Source organism: Toxorhynchites rutilus, chromosome 2 (assembly GCF_029784135.1).
Source record: "Toxorhynchites rutilus septentrionalis strain SRP chromosome 2, ASM2978413v1, whole genome shotgun sequence".
Taxonomy (NCBI): domain Eukaryota; kingdom Metazoa; phylum Arthropoda; class Insecta; order Diptera; family Culicidae; genus Toxorhynchites; species Toxorhynchites rutilus.
This window is the reverse complement of record NC_073745.1, coordinates 246,557,477-246,577,704: the sequence shown is the minus strand read 5'-3', so window position 1 is coordinate 246,577,704 and position 20,228 is coordinate 246,557,477. Positions and strand designations below refer to the sequence as shown.

At 37.4% G+C, this 20,228-nt stretch overlaps 2 protein-coding genes across 2 annotated transcripts in view; one reads left to right on the top strand and one right to left on the bottom strand.

The window, feature by feature from the left end:
• Nucleotides 1–2,282, top strand: part of LOC129766790 (uncharacterized) — a 30,787-nt gene extending 28,505 nt beyond the window's left edge. Inside the window, exons 13-14 of the mRNA XM_055767386.1 lie at nt 1,692–1,935; nt 1,990–2,282. Of these exons, the coding sequence (XP_055623361.1) occupies nt 1,692–1,935; nt 1,990–2,191 (446 nt within the window). The 3' untranslated portion in view covers nt 2,192–2,282. The remainder of the gene's footprint in view (nt 1–1,691; nt 1,936–1,989) is intronic.
• Nucleotides 2,239–20,175, bottom strand: LOC129767968 (uncharacterized). Its single transcript, XM_055769294.1, has 7 exons — nt 19,653–20,175; nt 8,277–8,612; nt 8,072–8,201; nt 7,431–7,827; nt 3,129–3,272; nt 2,830–3,071; nt 2,239–2,761 (listed from the first exon to the last, which is right to left on the bottom strand). Exons 1-7 carry the CDS (start codon nt 20,021–20,023, stop codon nt 2,648–2,650), a joined length of 1,734 nt encoding a protein of 577 aa, XP_055625269.1. The 5' UTR covers nt 20,024–20,175; the 3' UTR covers nt 2,239–2,647.
• Between the last annotated feature and the right edge of the window lie 53 nt (nt 20,176–20,228).

The window sequence follows — 20,228 nt, the reverse complement described above, 5'->3', positions numbered from 1 at the left end:
CAAACAACGAAACGAATTTTACATCATTTGAACGACTCGATGAAAAAATCTATTTTTCTTATTTTGAACTGCGTTTTGCTATCTGAGTAAATTAGATCAACTAGGAAACCAGATCTCTTTATCTTACTACTCGGAGAATATACGCCCAGAACAATACATCAAATCTAAGGACGCAGGATTAGATTCTGAAAATTTTGAGTAGAATCTAAAACTAACAAAATCTTCGTTGGAGTTGAAGCTGTTGAAACAGGTAATTAACTGTATAAGAGTAGACAAATAACCATTTGCTGAAATGATTTGTTAAACGGTTGAACAATAAAAGTTCAAAAAATATGATCATAAATGAAAAATGCCGATTAATTCATGTAGCATAAAAAATTCTATCAGTAACTATAATTCTATTAGCTCATGGCTTCATGAAAATTTAATGTTCCCTTTTTCATTTGTTGACAGTTATCCAGTTTTTGAATCTACGTTTTCATTCGTCGGCTATTATCATATTTTTGTGAGCTCAAGAATATGTTATAATAGGGTATTTACGTGTAGCACAATTCAAACAAACATAAAAAAATGCAACTGTATGAACTTTCATTACACCTCAATGAAGCATTGTGTTCTCCCTACGACGTTTATGTTTACTAGCGCTACGTGGATAACTTTAACATCGTATAATAACTATGCCAAACATTGATAATTAAGTTCAAATTATGGCTAAAAATAAGACTTATAAATTCAATACAAATATCCATACAGATTTTCTGGAAAAGAACTAAGACAGAAAGATTTTTTTACGTCGAAAATACGGAAACATTATGGCAACCCTGCTTACCACTGGTGCACACGACCTTATAGATGGATAGTTTTATGTTTCTTATCTTTTTTCATGTTTGCACTTCATTTTTAGTCGATCGTTGCGTTATCCGCCATTTTCGTTAGTCGCGATGACCTTGCCCGACTATTCCGCGGATAATCGGGGTTGTACTGTATTTTTTATAGTTTTTCGTAAAAGCTGAGGTTTTTTTACACAACATATCCAAAAATCAGAGAGGCACTATTTATTGTTTTTTTTTTGAGTTATGATTTTTCATAGTTAACCGATGGTCCGGAAAATCAATTTTTCCTTTTTTTTAACCACAAAAATGCATAACTTTTGAACGAGTGTACCGATTCAGATGATTGACCCATCAAATTGAAGCCTATGAGATAGTCTTCTTAAAAAAATATTTAACTTACGAAAAATAATGACTTTTGTTTTCGTAATTGATTTTATTTGTGTTTTTTTTAGTTCACTCGGTTAAAGATAGAAGACACAATATGTTTTTTTTACATATAATATATCCTTAAATCAGAGAGCTGTTTTCTGAGTTGTTTATGAGTTGTGATTTTCCAAAGTTAACCGATGATTCAAAAAATGTTTTTTTTTTATTTGCCATAAAACTATTTTTCGTAAATGGAGAAAAAGTTGATTTTTCGGGCCACCCTAAAATGGAAATTAACACCCCAAGGAACAAATGAAAAAATACGTGTATACTATGTTGCAAAAAGGAACAAAATAACTACTTTTCGCGAAAATGTGAGAACCACTATATCGATTTGACATGGAATGGCTGTATAAACTTCTGTATCGTGTCCGAGAATCCTCTCACACCAATTCACAAATATATTTCGATTAAATCATATCTAAATTACAGTGAACCCGGGAGATAACAATATTGTACGTCGTTCGGAACAGTCCAGCGTAACCATTCCCTATGAGCGCACATTCCGCAACATCGCACCATCCAACCAGGCCACCAATGCACAGTTCCGTTTCTGTAATTGCGGATGGCCCACACATATGTTGCTGCCGAAGGGATCATTGCAGGGAGTGGTTTACGATTTATTTGTAATGATCTCCAACTTTAACGACGACACAGTTAACCAGGACTTCGATGAGTTAGTATATTACTTAACATTAAACCCATTGTTCTTATTAATTTTCTCTTGCAGAAATGTGGCATGCAATGATTCCCATTCCTACTGTGGATTGCGAGACCGACTCTACCCGGATGCGCGTAATATGGGCTTCCCGTTCGATCGCGTTGCACAGCCTAGTGTTTCTGATCTGGAAGACTTCGTGTATCCTTACGGCAATATGGCTCGAGCTGAGGTACAAATTCGTTTCACCAATACCGTCATCTCGAGAACCTAAGCGCAAACTTTCTTTAGCTGTTCCACTTAAAAACTGTATATTCGATTCGAAATTATTCGTCAGAAATTCACCATTTTATTCTCAGAAATTCTAAAGATGCAAATAAATAATCAATTGGCAATTGAACAGTCTTTGATTTAAAAATCATCAGAAATATTAAAGTAGGATTCAAAAATGACTAGAATAGCTCTCTAGCGACTACAACAAACTAACTGAAAAGCAGTCTTTCTATATCAATATAATCACGAGTTGTGCGGATCAGATTGCTTGGGCCGAAAATCACAGAACGCAAATGTAAGCTGGTTTAAACACGCCGGCTAACGAGAAAATTCTAATTATCATTCGTTTTGTCTAAAGGAATGAGTATACTGTGACAACGTTTATGTGAACGTCAAGTACCTAATGAAACATTCAAAAAAGTAGAATTACGCGACTTGATAAACGCGCACCAATCATTTAGAGAGACAAATCATCGTCCGGTTCCAGGCAGCTGAACAGATCCTGCAACTGATCGTCACGTCGCTTGCTGACAATAAATGAAGTTGCTGGTTTGTGATCTTTTGGCTTTGTCTAAAAATAATAATTCAAACATATGCATAAACATATTTGAACATAAACGATCTATAGCAAAATTGTACCGTGTTAAATGTTGTGGAGCTTGTTTTAGTGCCCGACTCCTGTTCCATTAGAATGTCACTTTTCTTCGAGTCCGAGGTCGAAGTCGACGCTCCGTCACTGGCCTTGCTGCGGAGTTGCTCCAAAGTCCAGTAATTTTTATCCAATGCATCTATCTCGGTATCATCATCTTCAGCGGTGCATTCATTCTCATCCGCGTTTATGTCATCGAAATTCAATGCCGCGTCTTCGTCGTCTTCCAAAACTGAAATTAACACGCACATAAAAATCAGGTACAATTACGATATGGATAATCACTGACAATCCTCAATGTCATCCTCATCATTTGATTCTTCGAGTTCCAGTTCATTGTTTGGGACCTCCGGTGGTTCTATCTTCACTCGATGTCGTACTATCTTCTCAATTTCCTCGTCCAGTATTTCTGTTTTGATGGTGTTCAGAGTATCTAAAATACACACATTCATTAATTATCTATTATCATAAAATTCAATATTTATTATTATTTATTCAGTCATTTTTAATTAGGGAATTTCGACAGAATGACATAATGAAGAAAAGTTTTTCCAAAAAACTGACCAATGATACCACCGGCCTTATTTGTAATTTTGAGTAGCGGCCTTGGTTCGATACCCGTTGACATTGTTTGGATGCAATCCCAAAAGAGATGAAAAAAAGAAAGAACGAGATGTCTGCTCCCATACATACAAACATGTTTTATTGTTTACATAATGTAAATTTGACAAATTATGCAGTATAGTTTCTGTAAATTTGACAAATTCTGCCGTAACTTTATTTTGCGTTCGCGAGAATAGTTTGAATCGTGCAATTAAAAACAAAAAATCTCTCTGAGGCAAACGTTCATTCTTTGTGAGAACACCGACTGGACAACACCGTTGCTGGACAAGCTGAAACGCGAGGGATCAAGTGCCTTTCTCAAAGCAATTGGGGTGGAGGTTACTCCTCCTGAGGATCGAGTAGAGATTTCCAAGGACCTTTTTGAAGACTAGGGACGAATGAACCAAAGAAGTTTGAAGTCTCTTTAATTAAACAAGGAAAGGAAATGCAAACGTTCAGTATCGTTCTAGATGCGAAGCAACGAACATCGCTTTTTCTTCCTTGTTTTGCGCTATCACATGTCTTCGTTTCGGACTGAGCTGTGGACGCGACCAAGCTACTCACTCACTGATGTCTCATTGCATCAAACTGACGCCATTGCATTAATGTTTAGAGCTACACAATTGTGTGGGGAATTATCAAGCTAGGCTATCGTCGGCTCACCGAGAAAATAATTGTTCTAGAATTCTGCCTGTGATTTGGTTTCGCATGACGGTAGCAAAACTCTTTCCACCAAGTATAACAGCTAAGCTAATCTAGACAGACAATATTAATAGAAAGGGCTTCTGTTGAGAAGAGCGTAAAACAGAGATAAGTGTGTATGTGTATGTTTAGATGCTTCAAGCCATCGATATTAGGATATTTGTGTGCGTACGTGAGTGCTTCATAACCCGTAAACATAGTGCATCTTCGATACGCTGAAACCCCATTTGTATCTGCTCCCGTGTGCATTGATGATGCAAATTATGCAGCCGTAATGATAAATTTAAACGAGAAGCAAATATAGCGGGAGGGAAATATTTGTGCTAGGGTATTAGTAATGAATCTCTGCTAAGGCAAATATTCAGTTATTTCCCAAGCAGTTAACATTGTTTGTTTTCCGTCATCATAAAGGCTTCGTTAGTGCCTTCGACATTGCATCAATGCATTAAACTGACGCTATGGCGAAGCAGGCATTAAGGTTGTGCACCAAAACATTATTTGGGGAATATCAAGGATCTTGAATGTCGTGCTGGAACCTTATAAGTAATTTGAGTTCGCGTGCCAGTCGCAGAACTGCCTCCAACTAGGATTGCATTTGCGCTAATCTTGGTCATAATGAATTACATTGTAAGCCACACTACTTGTGATTCTACAGCCAGTCGAATCAAATCAATTTGACTGCTGCTTCACAAAAACATCATCCATTTTCTAATCGCGAAGCAGAGCTCATATGCTAAGGCCATCGTTCTATCATGTAGCGGCAGAAGTGACAGAAGCGATAACGGCCGCAACGAGTCTTAATTTTGTTGCGCTCATACACTAAAGGCCTCCGCAGACTAAAGACTTTATATCGGCCGAATCGAACCGAACAAACTATTAGACGATGAAAAATCTGCAGTCAGCGGGGACTTCAAGGTCACTGTTCCACGGATATCATCATTTTTATTTTATTGTCATAAAATGGACAACCGAGGCCAACGTTTTCGCATTCAGTCTGTCGAAAAAAATTTCATTGGCAAAATGAGGACAAAAAAATGGTAATTTTGTTCTTTAACGCAAAACATTAGACCGGTATTTTTAAACGGTTTTATTTTGTTTGCCCTGTTTGTATGTTTGTAACATGTTTGTATGTTTGTAAAATGTTTGTATGTTTGTAACATGTCTGTAGCACATTAATAGAAATTTAACACCCTTACTGTTGACCGATTGATCTGAAATTTGGATCACACCTTTATCTCTGCAGTCGCTATAAAACTGCGTATTTCATGATCTTGAAAATCCAAGATGGCGGCCACTACAAAATGGCGGATTACATATTTTCTCAAACCTCATTTTGTTTGACTAGTAGAACACAGTTATTTATGAAAATGGCCGCCACCACTAAATGGCACCATATATATTTTTTTCAAACTTATGTTAATATGAGTATCAAATGAAAGGGCTTGACTAGTAGAATACAGTTATTTGTGAAAAATGCAAATCAAAAATGGCGGCCGCTACAATGGCGGATCACATATTTTCTCAGAATCCCATCAATATGGGTATCAAATAAAAGGGATTGATTAGTAGATCACATTTATTTATAAAGTATGCAAATCCAAAATAGCTGCAACCACAAAATGGCGCAATATAAATATATTTTTTTAAAAAACATCATCAATATGAATATTAAATGAAAGGGCTTGACTAGTAGAACATAGTTATTTATAAAAAAATCAAATCCAAAATGATCACCACTACAAAACGGTGAAACGGTGAGTATTGTTTTTGCAATACCTATTAATATGGGTATCAAATGGAAGTGCTATCAGAACGAAGTAGATCATGAAAAATCTAAATACAAGATGGCCGCTGTATCCAAATAACCAATTACTTTTTCAAATGGTTTCATTCAGCTTGACCTGTTTGTATGTATATTCGAATATCTGTGAGGAAGCTACCATGTATTTTTGCAATCTCCTCAATGTTGGTATTGAAAGAAATGATTTGACTAATAGAATACAGTACACCAAGGCGGTTGTTTTTACGCGGATTTTCCAAATAGCGCGGTTTTTTACGCGGATTTTCCAATCAACGCGATTTTTTTTACGTGGTACCCGTAAAAAAAGACCAAAGCAATATTACATCTCTCACTCCGCTCACATTTCGTCTTCATGCTCCGTCAGAGCATATGACGGTAATCAGTGCTTGCGACGGAACTTAGCGCTTATGACGGAAATTAGTGCCGCACTCTACCACGATGCATACGTAGATTTTAGGTGAACTGGTTTTTTTACGCGGATTTTCCAATTAACGCGGTTTTTTTACGCGGATTTTCCAATTAACGCGGTTTTTTTTACGAGGTACGTATCCCCCGCGTAAAAAACCTGGGTGTGCATCATAAAATAAATAAATCATTGAAATATTCCGAGGAAAATTAGGTAAGAAAGAAACAAAATTAAAAAAAAATTTAATGGTTTTATTATAGAGAAATATGCTGATGATACAAAAATAATGTACTAAAAACTATAAAATGAAATAAGTAAAAAAACTTTTTATGTTAAACGGTTTCTTTGTGATTAAACATAATAATAATACAGATAATGTACTAAAAGCAAGAAAATAATTAGGCAAATAGCAGTTAGCAGTTATCATACCCCTTCTTTCATTAATCAAGGACATTGATGAGACTAAAATAAACTCGATGGGCACGTTGGATCTCCATTATCCGCATTTAATGGTTTCATCATATGCCCCGCGATTTTATTAAATGTACTGATCAATGATGACTCCTTGTCGTCTTTTCCATAATTGTAAAAAATCCTCAGCTTTCAAGAAAAAATCTACTATCTACTATTTATTTAAGATAGTAGATTTTTTCTTGAAAGCTGAGGATGTTTTACATAACACATCCAAAATTCAGGAAAGTAAGATGAAATGGCAATGAAAATGATACAGCTTTAATTTTTTTTACATGGTATAAATCACACGTGATCTGTCAAAAACAGTGCGTCGAAAATCCAAACAGCAAAAAAATGTCCGTTATTAATATGGCGCAATTCATTCTCGACACCGTCGTTGATTCATGAATCATACGCAACATTCACTTTCACGTTTCAGGACTCTTGGTCACGTACCGATGAGCGAACTTAAAAACGATATGTTGACCTACTAGAAAAAAAACCTGGAGTTGAGAAACACTTGATCTTATTTAAATCTATATTCGAAACAAACTGGATTTATTCATTCGATTAATGCAAAATAATCAAGAAGAACTTTGATAATTATGATTTATAACCGTACTTACCAGAATGATACATCTCAAGCTTCGGTTTATCACTTCGTTCACAACGATTCGGCTTCTGTTCAATAGAAACAAACAATTGTCCTGCTCCCTTCTGTCGCTTCGACGTTTTTGGAGTACTGGTATCCTCAGGCATAGCAATTGGAGCATTATGGCGCCGGAAACGTAGAATAATATTCTTCCCATCGATGACTTTATTAAAATTCGCCTTAAAAGCTCCAATGGCATCATGTACATTGCGGAATCGAATAAATGCATATCTGGTATTCTTCATTCGTTGGGCATGACCAATGTCGATACGCCTTGCCGAGGGGAACATCTGTTTCACCGTATAAACCGTAACTGCATTGGGTAGATTTCCGATGAACAATGTCAGGGGGTCTATTTCCTCGGGTTTGATCTGGCAAAAAATTAATCATTACCTAATGTTTAATTCACATTTGGTTTGTTTTCATTTCATGTTTTCATGTTCAACATATCCGTTCATCATATTCCATGCACTGCGCAAAACTGTCATTGTAAAATTACTTTCATCCGGTTTCGAGGAATGCACCATACATAATAAATCAAATGGAATTTACTGCTCTTGTGTCCGCCTCGTGTATCCACCCTAAACAAATACATAATAAATAACACCGACTCACCGTTGGCTTCAGTTCAACATTTCTCGTTTTCCGTTCAACAGCGATTTTCCCACTGCCAAAAGATATTTTCGAAAGCTGCTGGATAACACTGTCAACATCCGCATCTGGTTTCAAATGCACAAGGCAATATCTGAAATATGTAAACATATGCACTCACCCCACCCTACTTCAACCACGTGTTACAACACGTGTAATTCAACTTTACCGCGGTGTTGATGGTCGATGGAATATAACCGTTTCAATGCTGGTCGAGTAGCTTTGCACTATTTCCTTGTTCAGCTCTGGATCGGGAAAGCGTAACACAAGCACGTGGGGCGACTTGAGCAGCTCGATGGCTTTCGTCTCGAAAAGTAATGCCTTGGCCGCATCGCTCCGGTTCCAGTTCATTTTCTGATGCACCACCGGCGGTCCAGCCTCTGCAGCCACAGATGGAGGTACGATTTGCTTCCCAAATGAAGAGTGACGCGACTGGTGCCGACGATGGTTCCCACTCAACTGCGAATCATCAACTGGGTCATGTGACAGGTCAAAGTCGAACGAGCTAAAAATAATTTCCGGTAAATATTGATTTGCCATTATAAACTGAATTTTGGAAAAATATATTATCTTGGCCCGATGCGATGAAGTCTCCCCACAAGAGAGAGAGATGCTGTTTTGAAACGATGTCGGGGATGCACCCTCAAGGACATGTGGGTGTTGTTTGGTGTGTAATGCTCACAACGGATTGAACCGCATCTGTGATTAAAGCTTACATACCGATGTTGGCAGAATGCTAGATAGCATAATAATCGAATCATGCTTCGGGACAGGATTCATAATAATCGGTTGTGAATGTCGTAATGAATTTTATTTTTAGTGTTCAATTTATTATTCTTCAGTACAAATATATTACTTTGAGCATCTCTTATATCCTTGATGATAAAAGTATTCGAATCACTTTCATTTGGATTCCTTCCTATTGCTCTGTTTTTGGTAATGAGAAAGTGGATACTCTCGCAATGATGGGTGCAGGGTACAGTTTTTGAAAGACAAATAGCGTATTGGGAATCCTTCTCCATTTCCCGACAGCAGTTGGCAAAACCAATGGAACAGAGATGAGCTTGGAAGATAGCTATACTCTATTATCCCCAAAGTTTCAACGAAGGTCTGGTTTAAAGGGTAAGATCTTGACAGAGATTTTAATAAAACTATATCCAGATTGATGTCCAATCATTCCGCGCTAAATGCGCATCTCTTCCGCATAGATCTTGCTACTAACAGTTTATGTTATTGTGGTCAAGGATGTCATGACATCGAGCACGTTGTTTGGTCATGTAATGAATTTTACAATGAAAGAATGAAACTAGTTGCCAATATAGAGACTCAAGGAGTGCACTCACGTGTGCCAGTTCGCGATATCTTAGCTACTCGCGACCTTAATTTTATGTTCCCCATATATGCCTTTCTTAGAAGCGCTAATATAATTATTTAGATCGCATCTCCTACTCCCACTTGTCCATTCTCCTTTACATTGCTATTACATGAGGCACTCACTACCAAAGGATACCAATGCTACATCACCTGGCGATGTAGTTGTTACGACCCACCACAGGCACTGTTCCAGACAAGGATAATACCGACGAGGCAACGAAGAAATAAATTATATTTTTGACGTAGGATTACGTCTTTCGGGAACATATTAGGGTACAAATTGAAAATCGAAAGTCGAGCACATCATGAATATTGTCCAATTTCAGACGCTTATTGCTCAGTCCTTTCATGATGGATTGATGAATTTTTTGCGTCAATCGATTTCGGCACTTCATAACAATTTTTTATATTGAATATAAATAATATATGTCATGAAACTAACTATCGAACAATTGAAAAATCTCAACCCCTATCCTAACGGAAATATCCACGTCTAATTGGTCGAAAATGACGACACATGCGACGGTTCCCTAACAGAGACATCAAAACCAAGCTGCCTGGGGGAAATCGGAGTTGCAAATACATGAAAGTAAGATGAATTTCTGTTCCTACCGAAATGTGTTCCCTAACAGAGACATCAAAACCAAGTTGACTGGGAGAAATCGACATTGCAAATACAGGAAGTAAGGTGAGTTTTTATTCCCACCGATATGGGTTCCATAACAGAGACATCAAAAACAAGAGGTGCCCGAGGGAAATCGGCATTGCAAATATATGCAAGTCGGGGGCAACTTTATATTGCAAGTAAGGTGAGTGACACGATTAATTCTAGCAAATAAAAGACGGGTGGGTAATGTCGGGGACATAACCGGAGTGACGTAGGACTATACAAAGGGGACAGCTTTTGTTAAATATATATTTTAAATATATTGTTTCATTTTCATCTCCTACGTGAATATCTACCTATCTACCTGAAAAATGGATTAGTTCACTGTTTACTCTTTGTGAATATGTTGATGGTTCTGAAAAGAACCTTTGGTGTTGTGTTTTTGTTATCACTCGATATTCCCATCTTGTTCGGTTAAACCTTCCTGTTTAGCTATTGCGTTTGCCACTCGCCACAGCTTTCACAGTTGGAAAATTTCTTCCCATCCAGTTTGTGACATGTTGTTCAGTAAATTACATTTAATGCGACGTGCCGGAGAAACACTTTGCCACTCACTGAAACTAATTGTTGCCTTGATGAGCGCCGAACCGAAGCTGCTCTGTTCTTGATGCGGGTTTTCTGATTGTCGTGAGCAGCTTTGCAAGCCAACTCGAGCACTCCGACGGCCGAAACTCTATAATCGCTGTTAGGTATACTGGTGCTCCGGCACCAATCCGTTCGGCCTAGTTACCCTTGCGGAGCAATCAGTGAATGCGACCAACAGGGAACTGGAGACCTGCACGGTTCGCGTGAGACTTTGCCTTTCCCTTAACTTGTCCTCCTTTGTTACGTCCACGATGCCGATGCCGTACAACCACACGGGTTTACGGTTTGAAAGAAAATAAGATATTTTTTTGGGGTCCGCGTGTTTTATACTCTAGCGGTACACACTCACAGGATAGAGACAAATCGGCAGACTTAGCCAGAGGGGCGAGTCCAACGAGACGAACGAATGAGCGTTAAAAGGGAGCGATGGCAAACAAATACATTCATTACGATTTGTTCGCTCGTTGGATTCACATGCAGGCTAAAAAGGGTCCTTTTCAGGATCACAAAATTATCTTCAATATAAAGAGTTTATTGTTTTGTTATCACTCGATATTCCCATCTTGTTCGGCTAAACCTTCCTGTTTAGCGATTTGTTGCCACTCGCCACAGCTTTCACAGTTGGAAAATTCCTTCCCATCCAGCTTTGTGACATGTTGTACAGTAAATTACATGTGGAGGCGATCTGGCGTAGTGGTAACATCCATGCCTCTCACGCTAAAGGTCACGAGTTCAATTCTCACTCCCGACATTCTTCCAAAAATGGAAGTAAAAGTGACGAACCAGCCAAATGAGTTGAAAGTCGTTGAAAGTCACTATAATACAGTTAAAAAAAAAAAAAAAAAAAACGTAAATTACATTCAATGCGACGTGCCAAAGCGCCACTCAGTGTCGCATTGGAGGCGATTTTAACCTGTCATTGAACATTTGCGATGACAGTGGTTTAGTGTCGACTTTCAATGTGGGGTCATAATTTGGATCTCTATGTTTACAAAAATGTCCAACTAAATAAGTCGCATTACATGTCCGTCCAATTAGCTAAATGTCGAACTAATTGTAAATTACTGTACTTTCAATCTGGAAACAATTTAAGAATTGGTGAAAATTGAATAATCAGGAAAGTCCCCAACTATCAATAAGCTCAGAACAACTGACAAATTCACATACTCATCAGATCCTGGAAAACAAATTATGAAAAAATCAATTTGTGTTTTATTATTATTTTGAATAATGTTGTAGAAAGCATTGAACTGTATTTCCTAAACTCTTTTTTGGAAGGTTTAATGGCCCTGAAAAGCGCCTTGTTTTATGGAATGGTTCCAATTTAGAAAACTTAGTACTCGTGGTTTTGAAAAAAACCATTTCGAACGCCCTCGATGCCGCCTTGTTCTGGATTTGCCACCAAAGCAGTTTGTATAAAGAACAAACATTTTTCTTCTGCTATCTGATGCCGTTTTGCGATTGCGTTTGCCACTCGCCACTCGCTGCAACTGCCTGTTGTCTTGATGTCCACCGAACCGAATGTGTTCTGTTCCGAATGCGGGTTTTCTTATCGTCGCGAGCAGCTTTGCCAGCTAACTCGATCACTTCGGCGGCCGAAACTATATAACGCCGGCTGTGTGGACTGGTGCACTGGTACTAACGCGCTCGGCCTAGCTACCCTTGCGGGGAACTCCAGATCAACACGGTTCGAGCGGGATTTTGCCTTTCCCTTCACTTTTCCTCCTTTACCATGTCCAGACATGGCTGCTTGGGTTGGTTTGTTGATGTGTTGTGATGCGAACCGATGTGGTGTACGGTTTAAATGAGAATGATCGTTACGGCAGCGGAGCGGGGATTTTTAAGCTGACTGGCTGGCTCGAGAATTACGCATGTGTGAGACTGCGACCAATGTTTCGTTCATTTTTTTCTTTTTCCTTTCCAATCGTGCTTCATTCTATTTCGCTGCTGCTCTGGTTGTCCGTTTTGGTCGGTACGATTTGAGGAGCACAAAATGGACCAATCAAAAATGGGCACATAGTGCATTTTGACAATGCTTGATATTTCACAATTATTCAATTATTTATCTCAAGAAAAATGAAATGTTATTCGTTATGATAGATGCGTAGATATATTTCCTATCAATTGATGCAAAAACCTTTACGATCTATTGAGAAATGCTCGAATTATAAGCGATCCAAATCTTGCATTTTTTCCTACTTGTTCAGTGCCTAGATTTCCATTTCACCCCCTATATCTTCCGGTTAGACGTAGTCCTACGTCAAAAATTAAATTTGGAAATTTATTGTTGGTTGCTCGTGAAATTTCATATCAATGACCGATCGTGTATTGTGAAAAGTTTCGCACAAGTGTAATTGTAAAATTGTTGGCAGCAGTTGTGTTAAAAACGACTCGATATATGAAATGATTTATTTCAATTTTCATAAATAAAAACCAAGGTGTGTTCTCGCTCGAGAACGGATCGTTTGGTTTGAGCTGTCTGTTTTGTTGCGTTCATTTTCACCCAAAGAAAGTTCATGCGGCGAGAAAAGATTGGAAAAGTGAAGGAATATTTGAAAAAGAGATTTCCCATATGCTTTACATATAGTATTAGGTGTTGTTAGTCCAATTAAAATTCGCATTGAGTTGAATAAACACTCGGAAAGTAAAAATCATTAAAAAATTACTTTTTCCATTTCAAATATATTTTCTCTATATTAAAGTAACATGTTTTTACTGATGAGAAAAATTGATAATTGAGTTCGGTATTGGTTATTGTCTTAAATTACATTGGTGAGTTTTTTTCCTTTATTTCATCCATACATAACACAGGAGGCATCTCGTCTAGGGCCACTGAGGCATCTTCTATCTGATATGCACCACACAACGACTGTTTACCATACTTCTGTCATCATCACTCGATAAACACTGGTGGAGTGAACAAACAATACCCAACAACCAAACAAAATTGCCCTTTTCAGGGCCACCAAATCATTATCAAAGAGTTTAACGATGTAATTCTTCAAACATATCCAAAATCAACAGATAGTCTAACGGAATCCTACGTCAACTATGCGGTCGTGTCTTGGACACAACCCTCCTGTGACTTTTTTATATTGTTTTGTAGTTTTAGTTAATGGCTATGTAGTTATAATATATTCAAATAGTTTAAAAATCTACTGCTTGATGATGTCTCTTTATCCACTTGAGTCTAAGCCTTGAGCCTTTTTTCGCTCTTTATTAATGATTTGCCGGCCGTTTTGAAATATTGTAGTATACATCTTTATGCTAATTATGTTGTAATTGAGAAACGAATACGATGTAATTTAAGTAATGAATAAGTTTTCACATATTCTTCAAAGTAGACCAAATTGTAGCATTAAAAGTGGCAAATGTCTCAAGTTACATGATTTATTCATACAAAAAAAAATCGTAGTTATCATACATATTTGAGAATATTTCCCATATCTCATTTCCTATAGCGTTGAGCGGAATATGCTGTTCATAATTTAATATAGCATTCCATTTTGTTGTGCCAAACTGAACGAGTAAGCAAATTAAGAATAAAAAAATTAACTGAAACAAATGAAACCGAAAGCTTAGAATCTACATCATACCTTATATTCTCTCATACTCTTTCTGAGTTTGTTGTTGTGTATCATCGTTGCATGTAATCTAAAGAATATATGAATGAGCCTATGCACAATTTTCAGATAATAAATTTGAATGTTTCGTCTGCTGTTTTTTAATCAGCTTTGATGATTTAGGAATAGGTCAGATGGCCGGAATTGGAGATTGATTCTAAATTCTTATCCTTACAATCCAATCCTCTGATTTTTTGGCAAAGCTACAATTTTTCGAAACCTCCACAGAACTCCTGAAACTCAAAGCTTCGATGCAACAAATTGTTTTGGAAGCATAAAAATAGTTTGAGAGAATCATTATTTCACAATCGCAGAAGGCACCGGAAGAGCTTTTTTTTTGCACTCCCCTGCAACGGTCCGTTTCGTGTCGAAAACCAAACAATGGCAGAAACATTCCACGGTTCCATAAAATCGTTTTGCAATGGTTTGGGAAGAAATTTGCATCTAAGCTGATCTCATCGCTGACATCGCAGTGGGTAAATAGAACGAACTTTCTTCATTGTCAAGCAATAGGGTAATTGGGGGTGATTCGGAGCCCCGGAGACTATTTTCTTTTTGTAGAATAAATATATTTTGGAGCGGGGACCGACACTGATTTTGTGCAATTGCTCTTGATGCGGAATGAATGGAAAGCGTAACAAGAACGGGGCTCAACATGTTAACATGTCGGGCCTGATTCTCAAATATACTTCACGGTGGAAACGAAATGAACGACCGGCCATTAAACTACGTACTATTCGAGACAATTTCCGTAGCAGGATACAATGATCGATGCGATCGAAGGCTGCTTTCAGGTCTGTATAAACGGTATCCACTTGAGTTCTGTTTTCCAAATGTGCAATACAAGTTGACGTAAATTCCAACAGATTCAATGACACAGAGCGCCCTGGCATAAAACCGTGTTGCGACGGAGAGATGTAGCTTTTGACATGAAAGAAGATAGCATCTTTCACAATTATCTCAGATATTTTTGAAGCAGCAGAAAGACTTGTTATGCCCCGATAGTTTGTTACGTCTCGTTTGTCGCTATTCTTATGAACAGGAAACAAGGAATGCTTCCATATCTCGGGAAAAAATCCTTGATCCAACAATGCAGTGAAGATACAGGCTAAAGGTTAAAGCATCAACACAGCGGCAAAAAATTGTTGTAATTTCTTAACGGCTATATAGAAAATAAAGAATATATGAATATATGAATATATGAATATATGCACAGTTCTTGTTGCAAGAGAGGAGTGATCCAAACAGGAGAGGCAGCAAGATTTCGTCTCAGAGTGTTGTCATTAAGCCAATTTCAAATAATGTGGCAAAATGTTTTGACGTAGGATTACGTCTTGCGCGAATATATTGGGGTATAAATTAAAATCGAAAATCGAGTACATCGTGAAAATTGTCCAATTTCAAACGCTTATTGCTCAGTTGATGAAATTTTTGCGTCAATCGATTTCGGCACTCCATAACAATTCTTTATATTGAAGAAAATCATATGTCATGAAACTAATTATCCAACAATTGAAAAATGTCAACCCCTATCCTAAGGGAAATACCCACTTCTGATTGGTCGAAATTGACGACACATACGGCGGGTCCCTAACAGAGACATCAAAACCAAGCTGCCTGGGGGAAATCGGAATGGCAAATATGTGCAAGTCGGGGGCATTTTGGTATTGCAAGTAAGGAGAGTGATACGATTAATTTTAGCAAACAAAATTTAAATTTAGAACTTTAATATTGGTTGCTTCGTGAAATTTCATATTAATGACCGATCGTGTATGAAAAATTTAGCACAAGTGTTAGTGTAAAATTGTATATAGTAGCAGTTGTGTTAAAAATGACTTGATATATGAAACGATTTATTTCAATTTTCATAAATAAAAATCAAGATGTGTTCCCGCTCGAGAACGGGTCGTTTGGTTTAAGCTGTCTGTTTTGTTGTGTTCATTTTCACCCAAGGAAAGTTTATACGGCGAGAAAAATTGGAAAAGTGAAGAAATATTAGAAAAAGTGATTTCCCATATGCTCTACATATAGTATCAGTTGTTGTTAGTCCAATTAAAATTCGCATTGGGTTGAATAAACATTCAGAAAGTAAAAATTATGAACGAAAATTACCTTTTCCATTTCAAATATGTTTTCTCTATATTAAAGTAACATATTTTTACTGATGAGAAAAATTTATTTGGTATCGGTATTGGTAATTATCTTATATTACATTTGTGAGTTTTTTTCCCTTTATTTCATCCATACATATCACAGGAAGCATCTCGTCTAGGATTACAGATGGCGGTTCCCATCATATCTCCTTCCACTTCGGTATCTTTTATCTGATATGCACCATCTAACGACTGTTTGCCATCCTTCTGTCATCATCACTCGGTAAACGCTGGTGAAGTGAACAAACAATACCCAACAACCAAATAAAACGGTCCTTTCCAGGGCCACCAAATCATTATCAAAGAGTTTAATTCTTCAAACATATCTAAAATAAACAGATAGTCGAACGAAATCCTACGTCAACTATGCGGTCGGGTCTCGGATACAACCCTCATGTGACTTTTTGTTGCCAGCCTACTGTTTCAGTCACAACTCTGCAGATAATCGTTGAACATGTCAAAATCGATTTTGGAGTAGTCTAGCGGCTGTTGAACATGGTCAGATGATTCACAGTTACCACGGTCCTCACAATCTGTGATAATTGGTAAGGAGAATAATAGCGGAAGGTTATACAAATCAATAGGTAACAATGGGCATATCGCTTCGTTCACAACAGTATTGCAATCAGCATCACATACAACCAAATCCAAGATCCGGCCCGATAATTGCGAACTGAGTTGTATTGCCGAAAGTGCAGGAAATTCAAACCATCAACTAGAGCAGCGCTGGCAGCAGACATCGTGGAAGCTTCCTTGCCTAATCATAATATGATATCGCAACTACTTAAGCTAGCGTGATCTGACATGTGTGAGTATACCCTTTCTAATCTCTAAATCACTAGCCAGTTGAATCATCCAATTGCATTTTTTACTTTACCAAACAACATGCTCGATATCATGATATCCTGGACCAACGTTTAACCTTTTGAGCCAGGCTCTCGTCCAATTTTTGAGGAGAATAGAGTAAAACCATCCAAGATCATCTCCAAGATCATTCTAAGATCATCTTTTTATTAATTCAACCAACTGATAAATGCATTTTGTCGCCAAATGGAGGATAATTCATAATACGCATCGACTCACATTGTTAGCTAACGCCTGATTTGTATGGAAAGAAATTGCTCGTTATGTTGTACGGGGAAACGAGTGGCTTGTAAAATCGAAATAACATACCCATTTTAATAATCAAATTGTGAACTTTTTTATTATTTTCACTCTACATGTTTTAAGCAAAAAAATGCTGGATAAAATTCCTGTCTAATGGTATACAATATAACGGCAGTCTCTCGCAAGCAATCCTGCGTTCCATCTGTTTGCCTGGTGTATTATGCTTACCCGGTTAATATTTGCTTTGAAATATATAATTCATATTTCAATGCAAAAATTAAAGAATTAATGAGCTTCTCTGTCGGGTGTGTTCAACTGATTTTAATTTATTATTAGGAAGATTACCAAAATTCTAACCCTTTTTTAAATATTTCTGTCTTTATCATTCGGGATTATTTATCATTCGGGTAAATTTTCTATCCAGATGAAAGGTATTCGAGTGACTTTGTTTCTCGTAAATTCTCTAGAATCTCGCTGTGTTTTAATATTTTTATCTTCTTCCAATGCATTATTTGTCTTTTTTTGTTTTTGTTTGAGTTTTGAGTTTTATGGCGACTGCTGGAAATTGACAGCTTTCTTCTACGTGTAAGGTCTATGTGATCCAAATGACTGGATAATGTTGAAAATTGAATTTGACAGTCTATCATTCATACAAAATTTATAATTTAAATAATAAAAAATGAAAATATATAGTACGCAACGGCGTTTGCTCTGTGTTTTCCTCTACCCACAAAGTATACGAGTTTTTGGATACCAGTTAATGTATAAATGTGACCATTTTGATAAGGCCTATCAGAGTTAAATATAAAAATAACTTCTTATTAAATATAGTTATAATTAGTACATTCAGGTAAATGTTGCATTCGGGTAAATGTTACGGTCGGGTAAATGTCACATTGGGGTAAATGTTACATTCGGGTCATCTTGATTTCGAGTTACGATTTTTTGGAAAAAAAGGTAAATGTTCCTGCATACACTCTTAAAAAAAATCAGTAGTAAGCTTGTATCTTCGATTTCAAACAATCAGAACGAGGTATTTCCGTTTGGATAACAGTTGAAATTTTATAATTGTTCGATAGTTTCAATAAATATATTATTTTATTCAATGTAAAAAATTGTTATGGAGTGCCGAAATCGATTGACGCAAACTTCTCATCTGTCATACTGAGTAATAAGCATAGCAATGAAAGCGTGAGAAGTGTTCGTCTGTTTCGTAAGCTGTTGAAATCCATACCGGTTGTAGCAGTCTTCTCAGTGATCAGAAAGAGGTAGGAACTGGTGATTAATTGAGGGCTTGATGAGTTTCATTTTCGTTGGATCCCGCATAATGGGACGATATTTCACAACAATGCTTTTGTCGATTAATGCAAACATATTTGGCATTACTCAGTTAAAGTTGATAAACTGACTTTCTTCTTTTTAGGAACATGTCAAAAACGTTGATGACTGTCTGTGCCGAATTTCAACTGGATTCTATGTGTGGAAAATACATAACGAAAAAAAGCACACAAAAAACAAAAAGGCGCGAAAATGGCATGTTGGGATATTTATCTCTATATTTTATGCTAATGAATTATTTTGATGTACCTCCGCTAAGGACGCGAACATTGGATAATTCATATAACATTAAATATGATCTAAAACGCAAATTTAATCATCAGCGTAGTATTAATTTAAAAAAAAATACAAGACATAAAAACAACAAACTAAATAGATATATTCACCTCGTCAACATTTCACTTTATTTTTTTCATTAAAAGCAACATCTGAAGTGGGAATTGATTCAATTAAACCCAACACGACACATGTTCAGCCAAACATACGAAAAACCCGCACATATACCAAATGCAAATTGACACCACCCACACGCCTTGGTGGTGTTAGATAACCAGAACAGTAATATCACTGCAGCATACACTTATTATTTGCATACGCGTTTATGTGTCAAGGATAAGCATTGCTGCCAAGATTACACAATCCACTTGTCTGCTCCTTGCTAGGGCTATTGAATATTATGCACCTAAACTTTTACTCACACTCGACTCCTATTCCTACGCCGTTGGAATCTACCGGTTTGGAACAGGCCCAGATTACGTTTCTGGGGATCCAACGTCCGAGAGTGGCCGTGATTGGTCGAACGCTTACGATTGGCACTTCCGGCTATCAACCCGAAAAGCGCGGCAGCTTCCTCGATTATTTGTGGAGGATGCTCATCCTGGCAATTGAACACGTCCTCCGCGAAATCAATGAGCTCGAATTCGGACGTTTCGAACCCAGAATCGACATTGAACCCTTCGTGGGATTTTCCCAGCCGTGGTACCGAAGGTTTGTGCCGCTGCGTGAAGCCACTGGGTTTCTTGTGTGCATACAGGGAGGACCTACTAGACTCACTCGATTTGTACTGCATCTGTGCAAACTGCAGTGAACGTAACACACAATTGAACGATTTGCGGAAGATTAAATATATATAGGTACAGATGAAGAGTCGATGTAAGATTCAACTGTACTAGGATGAGACGAAACACACAGTAGGAATGCACAACATACACTGTCAACATGTAAACAAAACCCCCAAAGGATATTTTATCCTTAAGGACAACGTGAATAACAAA